Consider the following 23481-nt stretch of genomic DNA (forward strand, 5'->3'; position numbering starts at 1 on the left):
GTTCTCGAAGCTACCAGCATGAGTCTGACCAAACTGCGGGAGGCAGTGGAAGACAGAAGTGCCTGGCGTGCTCTGGTCCATGGGGTCACGAAGAGTCGGACACGACTAAACGACTAAACAACAGCAACCATGTTCATATGGTGGTACGCTGAAGTGACTGCAGCATTGCCTAAAGGAAAAATAAGATGAAATGTGCAGCAGCTAAAAGAGTGATGCTCTGATGCAATAGTAGTTCCAGCTTGCATGCAGAAATATTGACGCATGCTAGCACTGCGTGGGGCTGCCCCTTTACACTTCAGCATGGAGGAATGAGGTAGCCACAGATTATGTGGAGCAATCTTGAACATCCGATCCCTGTGAAGCTTCAGAACATGTCCTAACTGGTTTGCTCTTGTGTAAGCTTTCAGAGGCAACGGACAGCAGTGCCGTCCATCACACCACGGGGCAATGATATGATCGGATGGAACTTACTACAGCGCCTATTTATGCTTGCACAACACCCCATTGCACTAGCAAGTAGTCAGCCCCAAAATACTCTTTGCAATGAGAACGGGATGCAAATGTTAAAATAAGTGATTAGAAACTGTCCGTACTATAAATATGCAAGTCTGCTTGAACTTGTGATGCCACATGCTTAAAGATCAGTATATATCTTAATGCAGTGTAGCAAGCAAGCTAAATACAAAGGGATTTACCACAAGAAAAAGGAAGTTATCCATAATTCTGAAGTCAGGAAATTAGTTCTGAGGAACTAAAACTAATGGTTTTGCAATGCATGGTCTTAGCACAGAAATTTCAGCATTGTAGATGAATAATCAACTCATGCAGAAAGCAAGATTAAGTAAGCAACTGGCAATGAATATAATACTTTTCATATGAATCTAACACAAGTAAGACCATTAATTTCTATAACCAGATGTGTGTGTGTGTGTGTGTGTGTGTGTGTGTGAGAGAGAGAGAGAGAGAGAGAGAAAACAGTTTCTTAATTTTCCTAAACTAGCATATATTTGAACTGATAAAAGGGCCTTAAGAGAGAAGAGGCTTCCATTTACAGTGGTACCTCGGGTTAAGTACTTAATTCATTCCGGAGGTCCGTTCTTAACCTGAAACTGTTCTTAACCTGAAGCACCACTTTAACTAATGGGGCCTCCTGCTGCCGCTGTGCCGCCGGAGCACAATTTCTGTTCTTATCCTGAAGCAAAGTTCTTAACCTGAAGCACTATGTCTGGGTTACCAGAGTGTGCAACCTGAAGCGTCTGTAACCTGAAGCGTATGTAACCCGAGGTACCACTGTACAGGTTTCTCAGTACCCAACACCCAGGAAGAGAATCAGATGCCCATATCCGGGCCCTCCTTCCCCACAGTGACTTCACTTCAGAGAGGCATAAATAACCAATGAAATGAACACATGACAGAGAGAGCATTCTATTGACAGGTTGTATGATAACCTTTATATTACTGCCCTACTGGGGAAATGTTACAAAATGATACAAAAATTACCCAAAGTAAAAAAAAAACACACCAGACTTAACTCTTTACCAGAATTTTGTGTGTGTGTGGCATCATTTTATTTCTTACACAAGAAAGCCAAAAGCACCACATATCAATTTTCAGTGCCCTACATCTCAATCTGGCTGCCTCGAGTTTTCTTCTGTGCTGAGGACTCCAGTATAACATGGATTTTCAGACCTGCGCACAGATGTACCTATACAGATAAAAGAATAGACTAGTTTGTCTTTTTTTTTGGGTTGTTTATATTTGTAATTTGTGGCTAAGATCAAGTGTAGAACCTTTCCTTAAGAAACAAATGAATACAATTTTTTAAAACAAGCAGACCTGATCCAAAGATCCATGTGGTTATCTATGAGCTGGGCACATGCAATCTCTGTATGTACTAACAATCAATGGTTTTAGGAAAAATTATAAGGGTTGATGTTTTTAGATATGTTGTAAGCTGCACAGAGTGGCTGGTGAAACCCAGCCAGATGGGTGGGGTATAAATAATAAAATTATGAATTATTATTATTATTATTAACGGAAGAAGAGTTCCTTTCTACATTCAAGTTCCATCCCAAGCCACTCCAACAGGTGAGCCACACAGTCCAAGTGGACAGTTGGAATCAACTATCCATTTGCCACGATTGTGAACACTATTCATAATTAATAGTCCACAATTAATTTTCATCACCGGTCATAATTATAAATTTTGAAAACACAGCAGTCTTGCAAAATTCCCCCATCCCTGATGAAACAGGATGGCACTTCTTTAATCAAGTAAAATGCGCTAGCACTAAATCTCAATCTAAAATATGAATTCATTTAATGATGCCACCCTAGGTTTCCTGTAATCCCTTGAGGTATGAATAATGAACTTCTAGTAAAAAGCTGCTTTTCAGCTTAATATCATTAGCCATTGCTGTAAGCATTGCGAGTGCAAAGCCGTGGGCACTTACTCTACAAGCAGAGACAAGTATTAATAAACCAGTAGGTGAATTGTACATGTTCGAAATAGTTGCTGTATACTGTATTATATATACAGTATAGACAGGAAAGGAAGGAAAAAAACATAGCACCTCCCCGTCGGGGAATCGAACCCCGGTCTCCCGCGTGACAGGCGGGGATACTCACCACTATACTAACGAGGAACCACTTGATCAAACCTCTTCCTCCGTCAATTTAAATTCTTCCTCCGGAGAATTCGCGGCGTGCCATAGGATAACTGACCCATCCAAACAGAAGCCATTGAACGAGGTTTTCCCGTAGTGGATTGTGGGAGTGGTAGTCCTCCCTTCGTATTTTCTTTAGGCTCTCCCCGTCTAAAGAACTATCTTTCCCAGAATCCCTTTCCCTTAACCCCGCCTCACGAGGAGGGGCCTGTGGCCGGCAGGCCGGCTCTTAAGCGCCGTGGGCCGGCTGGCGTGAAGGCGAGAGCGCAGCCATGGCCGAGGCGGACCCCAGCTCCTTCGCGTCGCCCGGCTGCTGCCGCACCCACCACCTCCACCTGCGCTGCCGCGTGGACTTCGCCAGCCGCTCGCTGAGGGGGACCGCGGCCCTCACCGTGAGGGCGGAGAGGGACAGCCTGCGCCGACTGGTAACTTCTTCCCTAGACGGGCGGGGCGCGGGGCTCTAGGGCTGGAGGGAGAGCGGAGGACCGGCCGCCCTCCGTCGTGGAGCCGGCAGGAGCGCAGGCCCCTCTGTGGGACGGAGGGCGACGGGGGGGAACCGGAAGGCACCCCTGGGAAGCCGCACCTGCCGCACCGGCTGGAAAGTTACTGGGTGACACCTTCTCCTTTGACGCCTCCTTCGTCCCAAGATAATATCTCTTTCTCCCTCCTCCTCCTACCTGTGGGCGCGTTTATCTTGGAGGAACCCAGCGGAGCTTCCTTTGGAGCAGTGGTTCCCAACCTTTTTTTTGGCCATGCCCCTCCTAAGTATATCTAAAATCCTGATTCCCCCCCCCCCGTGACATATAGTTTATTATTCAATAATTGAACTCCTGTTCCCGTGGAGGAAGCCTAAAGGCCACTAACTTGGTCTAAACAAGCTTCCAAATTGCCCCCCTTAAAAATCAAATTGTCCCCCTGTGGGGCATGTGCCCCGCATTGGGAATCACAGCATTGGAGGAAACGGGCGTAGGGATTGTGCGCAAAGTTGGCTTGGGCTTCTGTTTCAAGTTGGTTTGTCTTAAGCAGATGCTCTGAGGCTGGCGACTTTCTCTCGTGGCTGCAGCATTTGCATTTTGTTTCCTTGGAAGTTCTACTTTGTCATGCTGGTATGGTAGGTGCTTGCAAAAGCAAGTTCCTCAAGGGCTTCTCTCTCTCTCTAAACTTAAGTGGCCGAATCCTTGATAAAGAACTGGCGGCGATTGCTAAAGTCTTTCGGTTGATTTGAAGTTGGAGAGATCGCTGGATGTTCTAAATTGTAAACAAAGATGCAAGTCAAGTTTCTCAGTAAAGGGAAGTCTGTCAGTTTCTGGGATATTGTCCCTAATGATTACACAATATCCAAAAAATACTTAATGCACTTCAGGGACTGATATACTTTACTTGGTGCTGCTGTTGTGTAAATAAATGTATGATTTATAATAGTTTCTTCAAGTTGACTCTCCTGGCCACAGAAATGGGTTACACCTGGCCAAAAAAATCCTACGTGTCTTTGTTTCGTCAGCTGTTTAGTACTTTGGAGCAATGCCAGTTTCTGTTCTTTGTAAGTACTTGAAGGCACAGAGAATTAAGGTTGTGGAATGAACAGAACATTTTAAGTGAAATACAGCTAACTCTAGATACTGTGTTTTCCTACATCTTAAAAACAGATGTAGAAAACTGGCCACAACATAGCTGCAGTTGTGTAGCTCTGAAGCATATACGGTAATTGTTTGTGCTGTGCAGATAAAGCTTTGCAAGCTTTGTCTTGTATTCATATAGCACCTAGAGATTGATAGAACCGACTGTTCTGAAAATTGAGCTGGGCAATGCAATCAAGTGCTGCTCAGTCCCCTTTGTCTTGGCAACATAATCCTTTTGCATGACTGAGGAAAAGCCTGTTAATAACATGCAAGGAAAGGCTGGGCTACATTTTTGAGCCTTTGTAAATGTCTGCTTCTCTATTTCTTTGGGTATTTATGAACAGATAGAATTTATACTGGCAATTTAAAATATTGAGTATATTGATTCAATTTTCAATATATATTAGTGTGTTTGTCAATAATAGCTCATGAACTCACTTACAGGTTTTGGACACAAAGGATCTAACAATACACAAAGTGGTTGTCAATAAGCAAGATGCACAATTTGTTCTTGGGGAACGTCATAGCTTCAAAGGAGCACCGCTGGAAATCACGCTACCTTTTGAGTTGGGAAAGTATGTGTGTTCAGTTTATCCCCCTTTTCTGGTCTCTTGATGATCTTATCTTAAAATGTGTTAGATTAAGAGGCCATGTCATGCTAAACTAGCAGTTGTGCTTGTGTAATATTGTAGCATATGACATGATGCCAGACTTGCAGAAATTTGCTTAAGAGTCTAGCAAAATATACTTACTTTGGGCCCGTATAGGTTTTTTCTTGCTATTTTTCTTGCTATAAAATCAGATAAGACTTGTTCCTTGAGGTAGTTATGACTCATTGTCCTGAAATTCTAATATATACCAGTCAATGTATTTGTGAGTTGGGGCTACTGTTGCTCAAGCACGAACAACTTTGTAGTTGTTTGAATGGAAGATTATTTGCCCACTACATACTCTTCATTAAGATAATTAAATTGCTTGGCTGTTAAAATTTTAAGAAAACGGCTGCCTAATTTTATCCCTAAATTTGCAGTTACAAATTTAAAAGTTAGAACTTTCCAAAGATGATGGAGGTATCACATCTGACCTGTTCTCAAAAATGCACACTATTCCAATATTCACAGGGGTCAAGATGTGGTTGTAGAGATCACTTTTGAAACGTCTCCAAGGTCTTCAGCTCTCCAATGGTTCACGCCAGAGCAGACATCGGGGAAAAGGCACCCATTTCTCTTCAGTCAGTTTCAGGTGAGCAAACCATTGTTTTCCTTCTCTGCTATGGGCAACCTTTTCCCACATGTTACTTATAGTTTTGTGTATCCTGCACTGCTTCCACTTGACCAAACGGTGCCTGTCAACTGAAATCACTTGAGCCAAGACTGTCTGCCACAGACTCTCTTAAAGTACCGGTATATATCATACAATCTTACAGTGTGTTGGGGGAGTGAGTAGCAGTCTGTAAAGGCTCTCAGGATCCCATTGTGTGATAACTCCCCATTGCATAGTGGGTACATTGGCTGGGTGCAAAGGCATAAAAGGCCTCAGTTATATTGGAGCTGAGGAACTGATCTGGTTCTTGCATATCTCAAGAAATTGCACATTCTTTAAAAGAAGTTTTATGACCTGGTGGCTAAGAGAACAGGGTCATTGTGTCTTGCAAATCTTGTGTACTATCTTCTAAATGTCAGACATTTATGGTTCAACACATTTGTATGAACTATAATACTAAGTGCAACTGTTAATAGGGTTGTAATTCTTTACCAAAGGTCAGAAATAAGCTGATAATAGTGTTGAACAAGATTTGCAAAACGAAATCGTTTTGATACTTAGAACATTAAACCATTTAATTTCCACCAAAGTCAATTGATGATGGAGGTGCTGTCTAGACTTTCCCTGTGGTCTTCTGGAGATGAGCAGTAAAGGGAGAAAACTTTACCCATTTCCTAAAGTCCTTGTACTGGGATATGAGAATAACTTAGTAGAACCATTCCTATAAGGAGCTTGCTTTAGATCGGTCCATTAGGTGCAGGATGAAGCAGATGTAGGGTGTGCTACCAGGTAAATTCAGAGTTGCTCATAGAATTACACAGGAACAGATATGGTAGGGAGGGGAATGCTTGATAGTTGCTGAATTTTTGGATATAACACTTTTTTGGGGAAAAGTCTAGGAAATTTCCTGTTCAGTTTCCCCCGCAGAAAACCCATATCACTGGTTACTGCCTTTTTATGATTACTTGGAAGCATGTATGTTGTATAAAGTTCTGGAGGGTGCTCTGTTATGACATTTTTGAAGCAATGTTTATAATGTGGTGAGGCAATCTCAAATAGTACATGTGCTTGTGATCTGGTCCACTTGCCTTTCAAACTTCAAATTGCCTTCTAAACTTAGGGGCATTTGATTGGTGGACTGCATTAGGGAATGTGAAATGTATATATGAATTTGAAGCAGGCACATGAGCCTAATTAAATTGTGCCTAGATGTGGTTACTTGGGGGTATTATGTTTTTAATGGTAGCAGTGTAGTGCAAAACTTAAATGTAATATTAAAAAAGTGTTCCTTGTGCATTACTATATTTGCCTGTAAGAATAGCAACCTGTAATCTGTGTCATTTTGTTTTTTAGGCCACACACTGCAGAGCTGTTCTTCCCTGCCAGGACACTCCTTCAGTGAAGCTAACATACTATGCAGAAGTAGGTGAACCTGAAAGCTCTGTACCCCTCAGGTGCAAACTTGGCTCTCTTATTTAGCAGTCATGCATAATCTCAGTGCACTGGTATTCATTAAAACCCTGCCACCAAACTATGCAACTTAAGTGAACATGCAGACAAAAAAACCTGAAAATGTATAGCGAAAAACTCTTGCATTCTTTGCCGGTACCTGATTGTGTTATTTTGTCCATAAAGCTTTGGTGCACAAATTTAAGTGTCTCCTACTTTATAAGATTCCAGCTGGTTGCCTTATCATGCTCTATCTGGAAGGTGTCACTGTCTTTCAACAAATAGATGGGGTTTGGAGAACTAGGTGTTAGTACAGACCCGGGTGCTGATGTCACTTGCGCATGTCGCAGGGCGTGTGGCCGCCCAATGGTGTGTGTGCGCAGGGCCGCTGTAGAACTTGGGGAGGCTTGGCCGCCATGGCCCCACATAGATGGTGCGCCTGTACAGACCAAACAGTAAGATTCTTGCTTAATCAAACTTGTCCATTTCTATAAATCATGGCTTATGAAGCCAGGATAGTTATTTGATCTGGAGCCACTCTTGAATATGCAGAAAACCAGTTGGTTAGCCTTCATTGTAAGAGGGAGCCATGGGATAGGTTTTGACAGATTGAATTTGCTATGTTAGAAATAAAATACCTTGTTCCATGGAGGATGGCCCAGCATGTGAGAAACCCTGCCATCTAGTGTCCAAAGGCAGGAAAATTGACTTCTGGAAGCAGCTGGTCTTGTGCGTCCCTTTTCCTGCCTTTTGTCCATGGTGGCTTCTCTTTCTAGCTTCAATTTTTTTCTTTCAAGTGGATTTTTTTCCTTTGACTGCTTCTCTCTCCTGGGTTTGGGTGAGTGTGGAAGAAATGTTTGTATATAAAAGTGACTGTTTAAATCCAACAAGCACATGTCAAGCTGTCTGTTCTAGTACTTGGCAGAAACTGCTTAGGATTCATAACACAGGAATCTTAACAAATCGGCTAAAGTAAATTGGCTGAGAAGAGGTTTTTTCCCACTATAAGCTTACAGTAAAACCAATTTCTATCTTCAGGGAAATCCCTTAAAGAAAATGTTGCTAAATAAAGGAGGCTTGAAGATGTTTGTTTTCCCAGCCCAAGGAAGCCAAGCTCTCTGGCTTTGAAAACTTTGTTCTGAAATTGTTCTTATGCGCCATGACATAAGTCCTTTGAACAACTGAGCCATTCAGTAAGCTGGGTAGAGCTTGATCTATTTGCTTATCATCAGACTTGCATGGCAAATTTGCATCAGATAATTAGGAACATATGAAGCTGGCTGGTTCACACAGTCTCGGAATTTGGGTCCATCTAGCTCAGTATCGCTTGCATCAGGGGTGGGGAGCCAGTTTCAGACCATAGCCACATTCCTGTTTGGACAACCTTCCGGTGGCCACATGCTAGTGATTGGCAGGGCTGGAGGCAAAAGTGGGCAGAACAACATTGTGAATGTTACCTTTGCACAGTAAGCTAGTTCCCATATACTTTTACATCCCTCTCTATCCATCCATCCATGAAAGCTTTATCAGAGTTTGAAGACACATTCCAGCAAGGCAAAAACAGTCGAGGAGGTTGCAGAGAAAGTCTGGTCAGGGGTGTTGCTCAGGAGGGTGTGGCTTGGGGGTGGTTCTCCTAGCATTCAGACGACTGACTCTCGCAGTCCTGCCTGGAGATTTCAAGGACTGGACTTGAAATTATAAAGCATGTTCTCTCTCACTGAGCCACAGCTTCTTCCCTAAAAGAATGGGCACACTGATAGCAGTTACGGGGCTGCATCTTCCAACATCTCAGACTGATCTGGGCCCTGGACAAGGGTTTCTGGAGGGACCAGTGGGATAATTATGTATCGGTAGAGAATGGCCACAGACAGGTTTCATGTAAATTAGTTGCCAAAGCCTGCACCTCAGCAGCAGGAGCCGTGGGGAGCCTTGAACTCATTGCTTTCCTAAGCCTGAAAACAAGATGATCTGGCAGGTGACAAGTCATGTATAGACTGGACCACATGACATCTCCCCAATCTGGTCTTAAGAAAAATCTGAGAAAAGCAGGCATGTTTTTCAAAGATCCATGCAAATATCATAGTCTGGATCAAAAGATTAAGGATGAATGCACGAAGTACATTTTTAAAAAAAATTCCCCTTCCTTCCTCCTTCCTTCCCACTTCCTTTAAATTCCTATAAATGTTAATTGTTATTGATACAAAATACAAATGCATGTTACTATACATCATTTCATATCTGCAATTATTGCAATAATTTTGGTAGATACACTTTGATACAACTTTGTTACTATATGCAGAAATGTTTGTTTATTTTAATTTTATGTAATTGTTGCATGTCATATGCTCTAGTGTAAACAAAGGTAGATGGATATATCAATGCTGCAGTCATTTTAAAAAGCTTAACGCTGATAATGAATAAAACTGTTACCAAGAAAAAGAGGGGAGGTTAGGAAAGAAGAAAAGTGTAGGCAGGATCTTGAGGGTACATGTTGCAGCCACACTGCTGAACCCAAGGAGGCCTGGGCATGACCAGTGCCTGCTGGGAAATCACTGGGAAATTCCATGTGCTTCACTTTGAATTCTGTAGTGGAAGAAGATGGGCAATAAATGTTACCAATAAATAAAGCAAAGAACATTTTACAACCTAGTCTCATGCAAACTGTCTATGCTGCAGCCTCAACCCAGCAACTTTTCAAGTTGCTGCGGTGTTGCTGTTTGTGTAAATTGCACCTTAGAACACACTTAAAACATTCAAGGGTATAATTTACCCTTGCCTATAAAGAATGCCGTAAGAAACAGATGGATATAAAGTTAAGCTTATTGGAAATCAGAATCTCTTGCTTACCAGCCCCAGACACTTTATTACCCATAACCAGATGGCAGAGTGACAAGTTTTGCATCATTTGTGCCAGATTTGTCATGATAAGCACTTAAATAGCTGAAGAGGGAGGTTGTGAGAATGCAGTTTCAGCACTTAGAACTCCAGAATGTTGAAACTGTTGTGGCATTATTAACATAGCTGACTCAACATTTTAACATCAAATCCACATGTTCTCCTTGAGAGTATCTTTCTTTATGCATTGCAAAACACATCAGAGGTTACTTCTAGAGAGGGATATGTTGGTGGTTAGTTGCTCAATGTTGGGTGCAGGTTCCCAGGCCTCTGTCTTATGGGCTGTTAAGCCCTTGCACAGCTATTTTATTTTTTTTTTAAGAGTTTATGGGGAAAACAAAGCAGGCCAGGACCACGGGAGGCAGTTTTAACCTTTTATCCTCTGTCACATTTCCAATCTAATTTGGGACAGAGGACCTGCAACAGTTCTTACCTGCCAGAAAGTGTTTTACTGTCCACACAGCACTGCTCAAAGTGTACGTCTTATCGGTGTCTTTTTGCAGGAACAGTCACTGTTCATTCTCTCCAAGAGATCAGTATGTTACAGGGAACCAAAAGATCAAAATTGCACATTGGCATGTGTTACTTGTGATCAAGTAACTTGATGTTTGTCATGACACCGGGGAATGTGTCACTTAACACTTCTGAAAAACCCAGCTGTGAGCATGGCAGAAAATAAGGGGAGCTTTCAGGTAAGGCGAGAAGTGAATTATTTCTGAGCTGCACTGCTACAGAATTGCCATTCTAGGATATCATTGCCTGCAAGGTGTGAAATAGTTAACATATTAAATAAAAACAAATGTATTTTTGTACTTCACTAGATATCGGTTCCGAATGAACTGGTGGCACTTATGAGTGCCAAGAGAGATGGAGACTTGCCTGACCCAGAAGAAAGCACAAGGAAGATATACCGCTTCATACAAAATGTAAGCCATTATGCACTTTCAGCTCACAGTGGTTGGTTACATAATGCAGATATGCATCATTGCATGGAGCAATTGGATAACTTTGGCTTCAGCCTTGTAGGTGCAAAATATGTGACATGGAGCACTGTTATTGTTTCTATTATTTTTCTCTCCTTTGGGGTTAGGTTCCAATACCCTGCTATCTGATTGCTTTAGTTGTTGGTGCTTTGGAAAGCAGGTGAGTATTACTCAATAACTGCAGAAATTCCTCAATTTGTAAAGTGTAGAAATTGCCTGAGCCTGTCCTCTCTCAAGACTAGGCTGCAGCCTATTTATCAATATTGCTACAATATCACTTTGGAGGACGGTAAAAATGATTCAGTAGGATTCATATCTGAACAGGAATCTGAAAGCACACTTCATCTGTTGTTCTACACTGGCTGCTAACAGAATATTATAGTTCAATCTAGCTTGGGACAGGCAAGACAACTTTCTACCTTTCTAATCACTTTGTATGCAGTAAGAACGGGCTGTTTTGGAAGCGATTTCTAGAATTAGACAGTATTTCTTTTGTTGCTTCCTCACTGAAGAATATAGTTGAGCTCCTGGACGAAGTAGAAGTTGCAAGACAGTTGTGCAGAAACTGACTGGTACATGCACATTGTTTGGGCAATGCATCTTTGCACCAGTCCTTCCAGGTCACTCCAATTGTTGGGCTACAGAATACTTAAATAAAGAGGAGTGTGAATATCATGACTAAGTATGACAAAGGCTGGCAGGGAGAACTTGCTTGCAAAAGGTAAAGAGTTGAAGGGTTTGGTGAAGCCCTGTCACCTTCTCCTAATACACAAACTTTGGCCAGGATATGGACTTATGTCTGCGCCAATCTTTGGAACCAGAGGCAATTAAAGGAACTGTTCATATCCGCTATTCCCTTTCAATAATGCTTTTTACAGCCAGTCGCTTGCCCCAGCTACTAAAATGTCCACAAACAGCTGCATTGAAATTTTTGCTAAGAAATAAGCAGCCAGGAAATCCAAGATGGTATTCCTGGTTTTTCTGACTGAATTTTGTTCTTCAGAGAGATTGGCCCCAGAACTTTGGTGTGGGCTGAAAAGGAGCTTGTGGACAAATCGGCATATGAATTTTCAGAGGTTAGTGAAAATTATGATTATATGACTTTGGTATATTGTGAAAAGATGAATAGCTGGTAGAGGCAGTGACCATTTTAGGTACGTCTAATTTACACGTAGTTGCCGATGCACAGGTCCTTTTGGACTTGGAAGAAGGCAGAACGGGCAGGGCTTAGTTGACATTTGTGGGGGCTGGGAATGGAGCCCCTGTGCGAAATAGCCATTGTCTGTACTTAATTATTCATTAGATGGCTGTACATTTTGCATAAGTAACGCAAACTTGAGTGTTCTCCCAAGACCCTATGTAAAGCAAACATATAGCAAGTTTGAACATTAAAAGCTAATTGACTAAGCTGACTGCATTCCTCAGCTTCAAGATAGTCTCAGAGGATCGCTCCACAACTCTCACCTGCATATAAGATGACTTGAAAGTGATTGTATCCTACCTCTATCACAGTTGTGTTTGTATTACTGTAATTCAAAATGCCATATTTGTGACAGGTTTGTAAGTTCTTTCCCACTTCTTAAAATATGAAGCCACTTGTATTATTTCCCCACTAATAATGACTTTACAGACTTGCTGAATTTCAAGTCAGGAGGGGCTTGGTTTCTGTTGTCTGAGTAAAATTCATTCTGTACGAACAGGTCAGTTACTATCCTGCCTGTGATGTATCTTATCTCACTAATTGGGCATTACCTGTATATATATTAGAACCAATTTTAGTTTACTGACCTCTTTTTTTCAGACAGAAGCCATGCTGAAAATTGCAGAAGACCTAGCAGGTCCTTATGTATGGGGTCAGTATGACTTGCTAGTATTGCCACCATCATTTCCATATGGTGGTATGGAGAACCCCTGCCTCACTTTTGTGACTCCCACATTACTGGTAAGTGTGTCTCCCTCTCTTATGGGTTACATTACATAGCTTTCCTTAGGACATCATATTAAAGCCATTTAGAATTTGGGACTTGCATGGTGGCTTTCATTTTGCTAAGTGACCTTAACGTACCGTATTCGCATCCTATGGAGCGAATGCAGGCTTGTGCCATAGCCGCGCGCAACCCCTCCGGCAGGGAGAGGCTGCACGGGGCTATGGCTTCTTTAGCTCCACGCAGCCTCTCCCGGCAGGGAGAGATTGTGTAGGGCTAAAGAGGAAGCCAAAGCAGCCAGTGGGATCCATCCCGCTCACTGCCTTGGCTTGTTCCATAGCCGCGCGCAACCCCTCCGGCAGGGAGAGGTTGTGCGCAGCCTGTACGCTGCTCTTTGGGGCTGGGGGGGAAAGATTTTTTTTATTGATTTCCCAGTCTAAAAACTAGGTGTGCCCTATGGTACGGTGCACCCTATGGTGCGAAAAATACGGTAGCCTGAATTGGGAAATGATACTATATTAAGCTTTCATCTGACATGGATTAGAGAGGTAACTTTTTGATCTCTGTTTGCTGCAGGCTGGTGACAGATCATTATCCAATGTAAGTATAAGTCCACTGTACTCAAGTATTTATACTGAAGGTGCTCTTTTCCCCTGAAATCTAAACAAGGTGCCTGAAACATTAGATGCTATGTATGTTTTCTAAGCAGTAATCATATTTGGAATAGACGCAGACCCACTGAAATGAATGAAATTTATTTTAGAATTTGGAGAAAAGGGGGGGGGATTTTGTGTAACGCCTGCAGGAGAGGGAGTGAAGAAAGATAAGTTTCCATCGTCTCTAACCTGGGAACGGGGTGTCAGAGACAGAAATTGTTGGAGAGGTTCATTGACTGTGAATGGAATACTTTGACAGATAGCTAAAGAAGAGAAATAAACTGATTCCAATGTTGCCTTTTGCATTCTAAAGAAACAAAATATCTGAAAAAATGAAAGTAATTTTCCTTTGTTGGACTTGCCTTAAAAAGATGGATACAAATAGAAATTGTCTCCTCTAGAGGGAGCTTGCTAAATTGTTGCTGCAGCCACAGCTGTGAAATTAAGATCGTGGGATTAGTCCTTTTGACCTTGACTAAATATGAGCTGGAAGGAAGTTTTGGTGCTTGCTCTATGCAAGACAAGTGCATTGTTGGAACAGATGCATGAGAAGATGGATTTGATGAATGAGAAAATGGATTTGATGACTGTTGTGGCCAATAACTGTGGACAATTAGTGAATAGTGATACAGAAACCATTCAGGGTCCAACTCAGGAGCCTGTATTGATTGGGCAAGTGCAGAAGATAATGGAGGAGGCTGCGGTTGCACCTCAAATAATACAAATGGAGAGGCCCAAGGCCCCCAGGAGCATAAGCCGTTGTTCTTGAAGATTGAAGTTGGAGTGGGCCAGGAGGAGCCTGGAGTTGAGGAGGCTTTTAATTTTGGAGAGACTTCAAAATATGCTCGTAAATATTTTTTGGATTATATTGATGACTGTCGGGAGTGGGACTGTGGGGAATGGGCTGATTTGATGAAGGGAGACGGAGATAACTTTGGGTTGGAACCCCACAGAGACCTACCCCTCAACGAGAAAGGAAAGAAATTAAGAAAGAGACCAACAAAAGACAAGGAAAAGTGCAGGTATAAACATGAAGAAGAAGATCTGCAGAAGGGGCATGGAAGAGACTTAAGGGCCTCGGACATAAGGCTTCCAGGTTGATGGACTAGATGGAATGGACAGTAAGGACTGACACGACCCGAGACCAGGAAGAAGAGACGTTGGATGAAGATTGGAAGAAAATTTATAAAGAAAACTTTTTATTTAGGGAATTAGCCTAAAATTAATGAATATTAGGGAAAATGTTGGAATGAAACTATATGACACTAGCAGAAATGATATCAGGGGTTATGTATAACTGAGTATTAAGTTTCAAGCTTTAAGGTATTTTATGGTAAGATAAGGTTAAATAAATTAAGGTAATTTGAATAACAGAATATGGGGAAAGATGGAAAGGATCTGTCGAGTTAATAGGTTAAATTGTTAAGATAAATTATTTAATAAAAATAGAGAAAGATGGAAAGAATTTGCTGAAATAACTAACTAAACTAGAATACAAAAAGGGAGGTGCAAGGAGGTCAACGAAACAAGCAAATGGAAGTTATATGGGATTTGTGCCTTTCCCCCCCTTCTTTTATATATATTTTTTTATTGTATTGTATTGGTTTTTATGTTTTGCGTTTTTTCTTCTTTTTATGTATTGTAGTGTTGTTTTTTCTTTTTTTCTTTCTGTAATTCTGAAATTATCAATAAATATTATTTTTTTTAAAAAAAGAAATTTATTTTAGAATTTGACTAACATTGCAGATCACCTATTTCTCACTGTTTACTTGTCTTGTAAGTTTTTAAACTTCAATATTAAGAAACTGAAAATGTTGCAGCTTTATAGAGTTCAGCACAATACAGTCTGCTCAGTTAACACTTAGACCAACTGTTCTCAAAACATTGCGTGAATTAAAAAAGACAACAAATTATGGTGAATTAAAAAGACAACAATAACAGCAGTGGTAGTAGCCGCTGGAGTGGAGGTTGCTGGTGATCTGGAAACCAGATCTGTGGAACCTCACTGGGATATTGTACATTAAACCTGCCTTTCTTGGAACAAGTGTGGTTTTATTTTTATGTTGTAAGTTGTTTTTTGACCCTCTTCTGCGTGTGAGAAAGCCCAAAAAATGTATTTAGGATCATGGAGTTGCTGGTGCTCCCCCATTTTTTAAAAAATAAAAAGGCTTCTCTATTGAAACCATAATAAAGCTGAAACCAAACAAATTTAACAATTTTAGGTTAGATGCCACTAAAATGTGTAACAAATTCAACAGTATTTTCATTTTGGAAATTGATTAATTTCAGTGGATAACCCAAGTGCCTCTATGAAAATAGAAGCAACTGCTGCATGGTTATTGCCATGTCTGCATGGGGCCAGTTTAGGGCATCTTTGGCACCTAAGTGGCACCCTGCTTTCTGTTATGGATATGTGTGTTTGTGACAAAAGAGACCGCTATGTGCTTATGCCACTTCTATACATTTCAGGTTATCGCCCATGAAATTTCTCATAGCTGGACTGGGAATTTGGTAACAAACAAGACCTGGGAGCATTTTTGGTAAGTGAAATCCATGTGCTTTTAAGGCGTACTTGGCTTTTCTTTTGGTGTGCGTTTAACTCATTAAAAGATTTCTCTAATTTACAGAAATAATGACTTGTGCGCTTGGTGTTTCAGGCTAAACGAAGGACACACAGTTTACTTGGAACGCAGGATCGGTGGCCGGCTCTTCGGTGAGCAGTTCAGGCATTTCCAAGCTCAGGGAGGCTGGAGAGAATTGCAGAACACAGTGAGTGCTTTTCTGGTTGATTTGAAGAGTAACTTACACATAACTTTTCTTCAGAAACACTGGGCACATGTAAAATTAAGAGCAAATTTATTTTATCTGGTATTGCAGCTAGAATTAATTTCTGCTCTATATTGCTGTAATTATCTTTAGAAAAGTTCTATTCTGCCTTTTGGCCTCTAGGGCAGCTTCCAGATTAACAAGCACAACTTCAGTAAAAAATTGGAGAGAAATAAACAGTATATCAATTAAATAACAAAGCAGCAGTATAAGCATGGCATAAAATCAATGGGTAAGTTTTAAAATACATTCCAGTGCAGGAGATGAATTAGGATACAAATACTTTGTTACCCTCAGAAAACACACAAGAGGAACAATCAGACTTCTTTTGGGAGGAAGTTCAGCAATCTGGTTGCTGGCAGGTAGAGTTCTGTTACAACTTACAAGCACATCAGTTTCCAGCAATATGTGTCTCTTTCTAGATTAACACCCTTGGAAGCACAAACCCTGTGACTCACCTGATCCCTAATTTGAAAGAAGTAGATCCTGATGTTGCATATTCTTCTGTTCCGTATGAGAAAGGCTCTGCTTTACTACTTTATCTAGAACAGCTTCTTGGAGGGCCAGGTATTGGTTAATTTGCTTTTAAATATGTGTGGCTTTTTTCCCCCTGTTGCAGCACTTTATTTCTGGTTAATGCATCTTATATGTTCCCAGATGTCTTCATTGGCTTCTTGAGGGCATACATCCAGCAGTTTGCATACAAGAGCATAGACACGGAAGACTGGAAGAATTTCCTGTACTCCTACTTCAAGGACAAGGTTAGGTGCTAATCTTCCAATTCAAGATGCTGGAGTGTAACCCCATCAAGAGCAGCCAGCCTCCGATCCCTTTGGCTATGCAACAAATGTCAGCAAGAGTTATAGTGTCATAGGAAAGTAAACTTCCATCTAGAAAAAACTTGTACTGCAGGTACCCCTCTCTCCTAGAAGTTCCCATATTGCAGAGATATGTGTACCTCTCCTGATTAGCTGCCTGCTTACTTGTGTTTATCATGCAACAACAGTGTTAATTGAAAAGTTTAATCTGACAATGAGTCATTCTCCCCACCTCCCCAAAAATCCACTTTGCTGAATGATTTTTTGAGGACTTAGTCTTCTGAAGTCTGTAGCTTTCAGTTTCATAAGGCCTTCTCAATTATGCCATCTTTGCTGTGTCATCAGTGTGGCAAAATGCTGGTAGAACCACACATTACACTGTTATATGGAATTAAGCATGAAAAGAGTAGAAGAAACCTCAGATTTCCTAATTCAAGTTAGTCAAATCATTTCATTGTATATGTGATTCCCATTAAAATTATCAATGAACAGTTAAAAACAAATCTTCAAAAATATTGGAATCAATATGAGTTTCAAAGAAATAAAACACTTCCAAGATTTTGGGTAATTTGTTGGTCTGTTCATTTTAGGTTGACCTTCTTAACAAAGTTGACTGGAATGCATGGATGAACACTCCTGGCATGCCTCCAGTAAAACCAACGTAAGCACATAATCTTTTTCTGTAACATTTCTATTTGTTTTGAAAGAGCACCTCTGTATAATAATAGTCATGTTTATTTAATTATAATATAATTTAAATTAAATATATAATTAGAGCTATTTATATAGCTGAATTTATTAGAATTTAATATTCAATTATATAATAAAAATATATCCTTGATTATATTAGATCCTTAATGTAATCACTTTTCCTATTTTTATTTTTTTTTATTTATGGTCAATTATATATATGTATATTCCTTAACTTGATTTGATCCTTTTGGACTGGGGTAAGAAATGTTTTAAGTATGACTATAGCCAATGATCTAAATGCAACATAAGCATGTCTCTTTCAATAATAAAAAATATTCCTCAAACACCTGCACAATTTTGGTTATGCCAATTTCTAAATGTGTCTGCTCTATAAAATGTCCCTTTAGACTTCATTTTCCATTTTCTACTGTTGGTTGTAACAGTAATATAGTCTATTCTATTTCTTCAAAGCCAGATGTGATCAGTGAGGAGTATAAAAGAGAGCTGCTCATAAACTATATTGTAGCAGCTGGCAAGATAGAATTTGGATATGTGCTGTAGATACAAATGTATGTGTTCTGGGTATATTCAAGATACAAACATTTTCTAAACAAGACACTCATTTTTATGTCTTCACCAGGTACGATTCAACACTGTCAAATGCTTGTGTTGCCTTGAGTCAAAGATGGGTCAAAGTGAGTTAATGTCGTGTTAAACATATGTTGAGTGCATTATTGTAAGTGTTGTATTTTGCATTGTCTTTCAACATGCATAACTGGGGATTCAATGCAATGTAGAATTTAGTAAAGTCAATTTATAATTGAGGCAAACTTCAGATTTTATTGAATTTTTTATTTAACTTCAGACTTCATATTTTTTTTACATGAGCTTGCAAACTTCTCTTACATTAGAGGCAGTAAATGTGGTATAGGGGGAGATAGGGTGTTGGAGGCTGGGCAGATCAGATAAAGAGAAGGGGCTATTGCTCAAAAGCTAAGGCATTTTCTGAATCTTCCTTCAGGGTCGTGGCTGCTGTCTCAGCCTGCCTCTCTAGTCTGGTGCTGTTTTAAGAACAAGTTAGTCATAATACAGTACTTTATTCATGATTTGATTATGGATCGGGGCATAGATAGAGGTGGGTTGGGCTGATTTGATCCACTTGTGCCCATCTGGGCATCTACTGACACATTAGCTGAAAGGTCACTGTAATTCATAAGGATTCCATGCAGATAGCATTCCTCCCAAGAGAAAAGAATCCAGAGCCCTTGAGTTATTCTTTTGACTTTTATGTATCCAAATGAGGTTTTCTAAACAAATTAAATTCAAATCTTAACTGCTGGTGTTTAGAATCAAAGACAATATCCCCCTGTAATTTCTTAAAGGCCTGCTTCTCCAATTTCCTCCTAATTCTGCTTGTCTTATAGGCCACGGAAAACGATCTTGGCTCCTTCAGCTCAGCTGATATAAAAGAGTTGTCTTCACACCAGCTTATTGAGTTTCTTGCACTACTGCTGCTGGAGGTAAATACAGGCAAAAGGGTTTTTTTTACCTTTCAGGATAAACGTTTGTGGCACCATCTTGTTGCGTTTCCAAGTTTGTAGAGTGAAATTTAGGGGAGGTTGGCATCCGTTTGTCTTGAGAGACAATGGAGGAGTGCTGTTGGAAGGTTTCAGTTCCTGTTGTGGCTATAGAGACAGATGCAGGAGAGGCGTGTTTTGTTGCAGCTGGGGCAGATGAAGGGGTCCAGTTATTAGTCATGGCATGTTCATTTCTCTCTTCCAATGACTGTTAGATCTTGTCATCTTAGTAGATAAGAGACTAAGTCTTAGTCTTAGTTGTACCTTAGTCTAAGTCTTAGTCGTACCTTGGTTCACGAATGCCTTGCGAGTCAAATGTTTTGGCTCCCGAACGCTGCAAACCCGGAAGTGAGTGTTCTGGTTTGCAAATGTTCTTTGGAACCCAAACGTCTGACACGGCTTCTGCTTGGCTGCAGGAGCTTTCTGCAGCCAATTGGAAGCCACGCCTTGGTTTCTGAACGTTCTGGAAGTTGAAAGGACTTCCAGAACGGATTCCATTTGACTTCCGATGTACCACTGTACTGCCAACTTATTGCTGTGCTTATATAGAATTGTAGAACCACTGTGGGATGTTGGTATCTTGTCCTACTGTTCTGACCACCCTGAACAGTATGCATGCACTTTGGCAGCAGACTGCAGAATGAGCGCCATTTTGTTGCTTACAACTTTGGTCTGTGTCATTTCAGAAACATGTGGTCCTATTGTGCGGGCGCAATGACTTACTTGCTTCAGGGGTGAACTCTAGAGCTGGCACAATTATTTAGAAGTGAAGAGCTGATGACTTGATGTTGCTTTTCTTTGTACCCCTTGTTTTATATTTTTAGAATCCCCTTCCAGTGAGCCATGTAAGGCGAATGCAGGAAGTTTATGACTTCAATGCTGTGAACAACTCTGAAATTAGATTCAGGTTTGTAAAATGTAGGAATATTCTGAAATTTTACGAATGTAATGGATCGATACTATATAGTAGTAACTTTTATTAAATCTGCAGTCGAATTGCCTGTTATATGTAAAATATAAATGAAAGCACAAGTACATAGAACTGAGCAGTGATGTGTGTGCACATTCATACCTGAGGTTGTAAAACAACTGTGAAAACAAATAATCCTGTTCGTCCCTGGTATAGATCCCTGAAAGTAGTTTTGAATACTGTCCAGCCAGGAACAGCTGGTTGCAAAGTTCTAAACTTACCTGTTTATTTAGAGATACATGCAAGCATGTGGTTTGTGGGGCCCTAACATCTTGCCAATGAGATCCAAATTCGAGATCCAAATTCGAGATCCAAAGCCGAGGGAGCTTGCAGAATAAACTATGCAAGCATTTTAAATATATATAAATTTAAAGATTATTACTTACACCCCACATTTCCTTCAAAGAGCAAAGGGTGGTATAAATGGTTTGGTCTTCACAGAATCCCTGTGAGGTAGATTAGACTGTGACAGTGACTGTCCCAAAGTATCCCCGGTCCTAGTCCCAACTCTTTGGAGACTGCTTGTTGTTAAACTTGGATTTTCTTGATCTTGATTTAGCTAACTAAGGCTAATTCTGCTTTTCAGATGGCTGCGCCTCTGCATTCAAGCCAACTGGGAGGATGCCATTCCTTTGGCCCTGAAGATGGCTACAGAACAAGGCAGAATGAAATTCACTCGTCCTTTGTTTAAGTAAGACAATTACCTAAGCAGGCAGGCAGTGGTGTTCAATATAGGAAGTTCTCTGCATCTTACATGTTAAATATGTACAAAGCAGTTCTTCAAAGATAAATGGTGCTTGTCTTGATTTTTTAAAAAGTCGTTTAAAATTTATTTTGTGGCGTCTATTTCAGGGACCTCTATAAATTTGACAAATCCCGTGCTCAAGCTGTCAGCGCTTTCCACCAGCACAAGGCTTCCATGCATCCAGTGACTGCCATGTTGGTAACCAAAGACCTGGGACTCGACGGACAAACAGCCCAACCTTTGCAGACCTAAGGATAAACTCCGATAAGAGTTTCTTCTCCCCACTCCCTCCGTGAAAAAGAATCATTGTAACTTGCATGTTTGATTACTGAACTAGCTTTCTGTTCTGATGCTGAATCAATAAGCGCCCCCCTGCCCCCACCCCTGATTATTCATGCTGGCATCTCAATCTTGTGCCTCATTTAAAATTCTGCAAAACCGGGGGAAAATAAGATATATTTTGACACTGCATTGGGCACTTCACCACAAGTAGCATTCATAGTTTTGCTACATGTACTGCTTTATTTGAAGCAATAAATCTTTTATGATAAATCAAATTGTCTTTCCGTATATTTAATTGTCTCCAGTATACAGAGTAAAGGTAAAGGGATTCCTGACCATTAGGTCCAGTCGTAGCCGACTCTGGGGTTGCAGCGCTCATCTCGCTTTATTGGCCAAGGGAGCCGGCGTACAGCTTCCGGGTCATGTGGCCAGCATGACGAAGCCGCTTCTGGCGAACCAGAGCAGCACACGGAAACGCCGTTTACCTTCCCGCTAGAGCAGTACCTATTTATCTACTTGCACTTTGACGTGCTTTCGAACTGCTAGGTTGGCAGGAGCAGGGACCGAGCAACGGGAGCTCACCCCATCGAGATTCAAACCGCCAACCTTCTGATCGGCAAGTCCTAGGCTCTGTGGTTTAACCCACAGCGCCACCCTCGTCCTAGTATACAGAGTACTGACATGCAAAAAGCTACTGTCTAGCCCTTTCATTCCCAGTGGTGGTTGGGACCAGAACTGGTGTTGGGTGTGAAACACAAACATGCACATGCGCTCTTCCCCCTCCATATATATACTCTCATGCATACCCTTCCATTCCATTTCCTTCCATTCCCTTTTGTCTCCACCCCCCACCAAGCACTCACCATCCAGCAAGCTGCTAGCCTGCAGCAATCTAGTTGCCATAAGGAAAAAGAGATGAAGAACCAGGCAGAGACATGCAGATGCTAAAGGCCTGAGTATGCAACACAGTTGCTTTCCACCATGCTCTGTTGTGAAAGGGGCCATGGCCTGAATCTGAAGGTTCTGCCGGCCTGATCTAGTCTCAAGGCAGCCCATTCTCTTTTTTTTTTTATAAAATTTTTATTGGTTTTACAAAATTTTTAAGAAAAACAGACAAACACTAAAAATGACAAACATACACGTATAGTTTCAAACATATTTTCATAAACCTCTTTTCTTGGACTTCCCCATACCCCCCCTCTCTGCATCCCAATGTCCATAGTTCAACTAGCAACTCCCAATTGTTACTTTCCAATCTCTATCATCTTAGTCCTCTTTTATAGTCTAACCTTATATCCCTGTACCCCTTTGTTTCTGAAAAACCACGACATTTTAGCATTCATTAAGTTTATAATAGTCCTTAAGATAGCTTTTAAATTTTCTCCATTCTTCTTCCACCGTCTCTTTTCGTTGATCACGGATTCTGCCTGTCATCTCGGCCAGTGTCATATAGTCCATCACTTTCATCTGCCATTCTTCCAAAGTGGGTAAATCTTGTGTCTTCCAATACTTTGCGATGAGTATTCTTGCTGCTGCTGTGGCATACATAAAAAAAGCTCTATCTTTCTTTGTCACCAGTTGGCCGACAATGCCCAAGAGAAAGGCCTCTGGTTTTTTAGGAAAGGTACATTTAAGTACCTTTTTCATTTCATTATAGATCATTTCCCAGAAGGCCTTAATCTTCGGGCATGTCCACCAAAGGTGATAAAAGGTACCTTCAGTCTCTTTACACTTCCAACATTTGTTATCGGGCAAATGATAGATTTTTGCTAGCTTGACTGGGGTCATGTACCACCTGTATACCATTTTCATAATGTTTTCCTTTAAGGCATTACATGCCGTAAATTTTATACCGGTGTTCCATAACCATTCCCAGTCAGCTGACATAATGTTATGTCCAACATCCTGAGCCCACTTAATCATAGCCGATTTAACTGTTTCATCCTGTGTGTTCCATTTCAACAGCAAGTTGTACATTCTAGATAAATTCTTAGTATTGGGTTCTAACAGTTCGGTTTCTAATTTTGATTTTTCCACCTGGAAACCGACTTTCCTGTCCTGTTTAAAAAATTCCATTATTTGGCGATATTGGAACCAATTTTCTACTTTATGCT

General features: G+C 40.9%; 1 protein-coding gene and 1 long non-coding RNA gene across 2 annotated transcripts; one reads left to right on the forward strand and one right to left on the reverse strand.

Moving 5' to 3' along the window:
• Nucleotides 1–1544: 1544 nt before the first annotated feature.
• On the reverse strand, nt 1545–2752 carry LOC310687624. Its single transcript, XR_014516493.1, has 2 exons — nt 2629–2752; nt 1545–1705 (listed from the first exon to the last, which is right to left on the reverse strand). It is a non-coding gene; the product is annotated as an uncharacterized lncRNA (long non-coding RNA).
• Nucleotides 2753–2938: 186 nt separating this feature from the next.
• Nucleotides 2939–21642, forward strand: LTA4H (leukotriene A4 hydrolase; the record flags this gene model as incomplete). Its single annotated transcript, XM_083462922.1, has 19 exons — nt 2939–3091; nt 4730–4860; nt 5407–5527; nt 6902–6970; nt 10714–10818; nt 10983–11035; nt 11879–11951; nt 12677–12817; nt 13377–13400; nt 15926–15996; nt 16114–16225; nt 16705–16849; nt 16940–17043; nt 17691–17761; nt 18434–18488; nt 19218–19313; nt 20195–20277; nt 20927–21031; nt 21193–21642. 19 exons carry the CDS (start codon nt 2939–2941, stop codon nt 21335–21337), a joined length of 1857 nt encoding a protein of 618 aa, XP_083319048.1. The 3' UTR covers nt 21338–21642.
• Between the last annotated feature and the right edge of the window lie 1839 nt (nt 21643–23481).

This window comes from Podarcis liolepis (assembly GCF_965112155.1).
Source record: "Podarcis liolepis genome assembly, chromosome: 10".
NCBI lineage: Eukaryota > Metazoa > Chordata > Lepidosauria > Squamata > Lacertidae > Podarcis > Podarcis liolepis.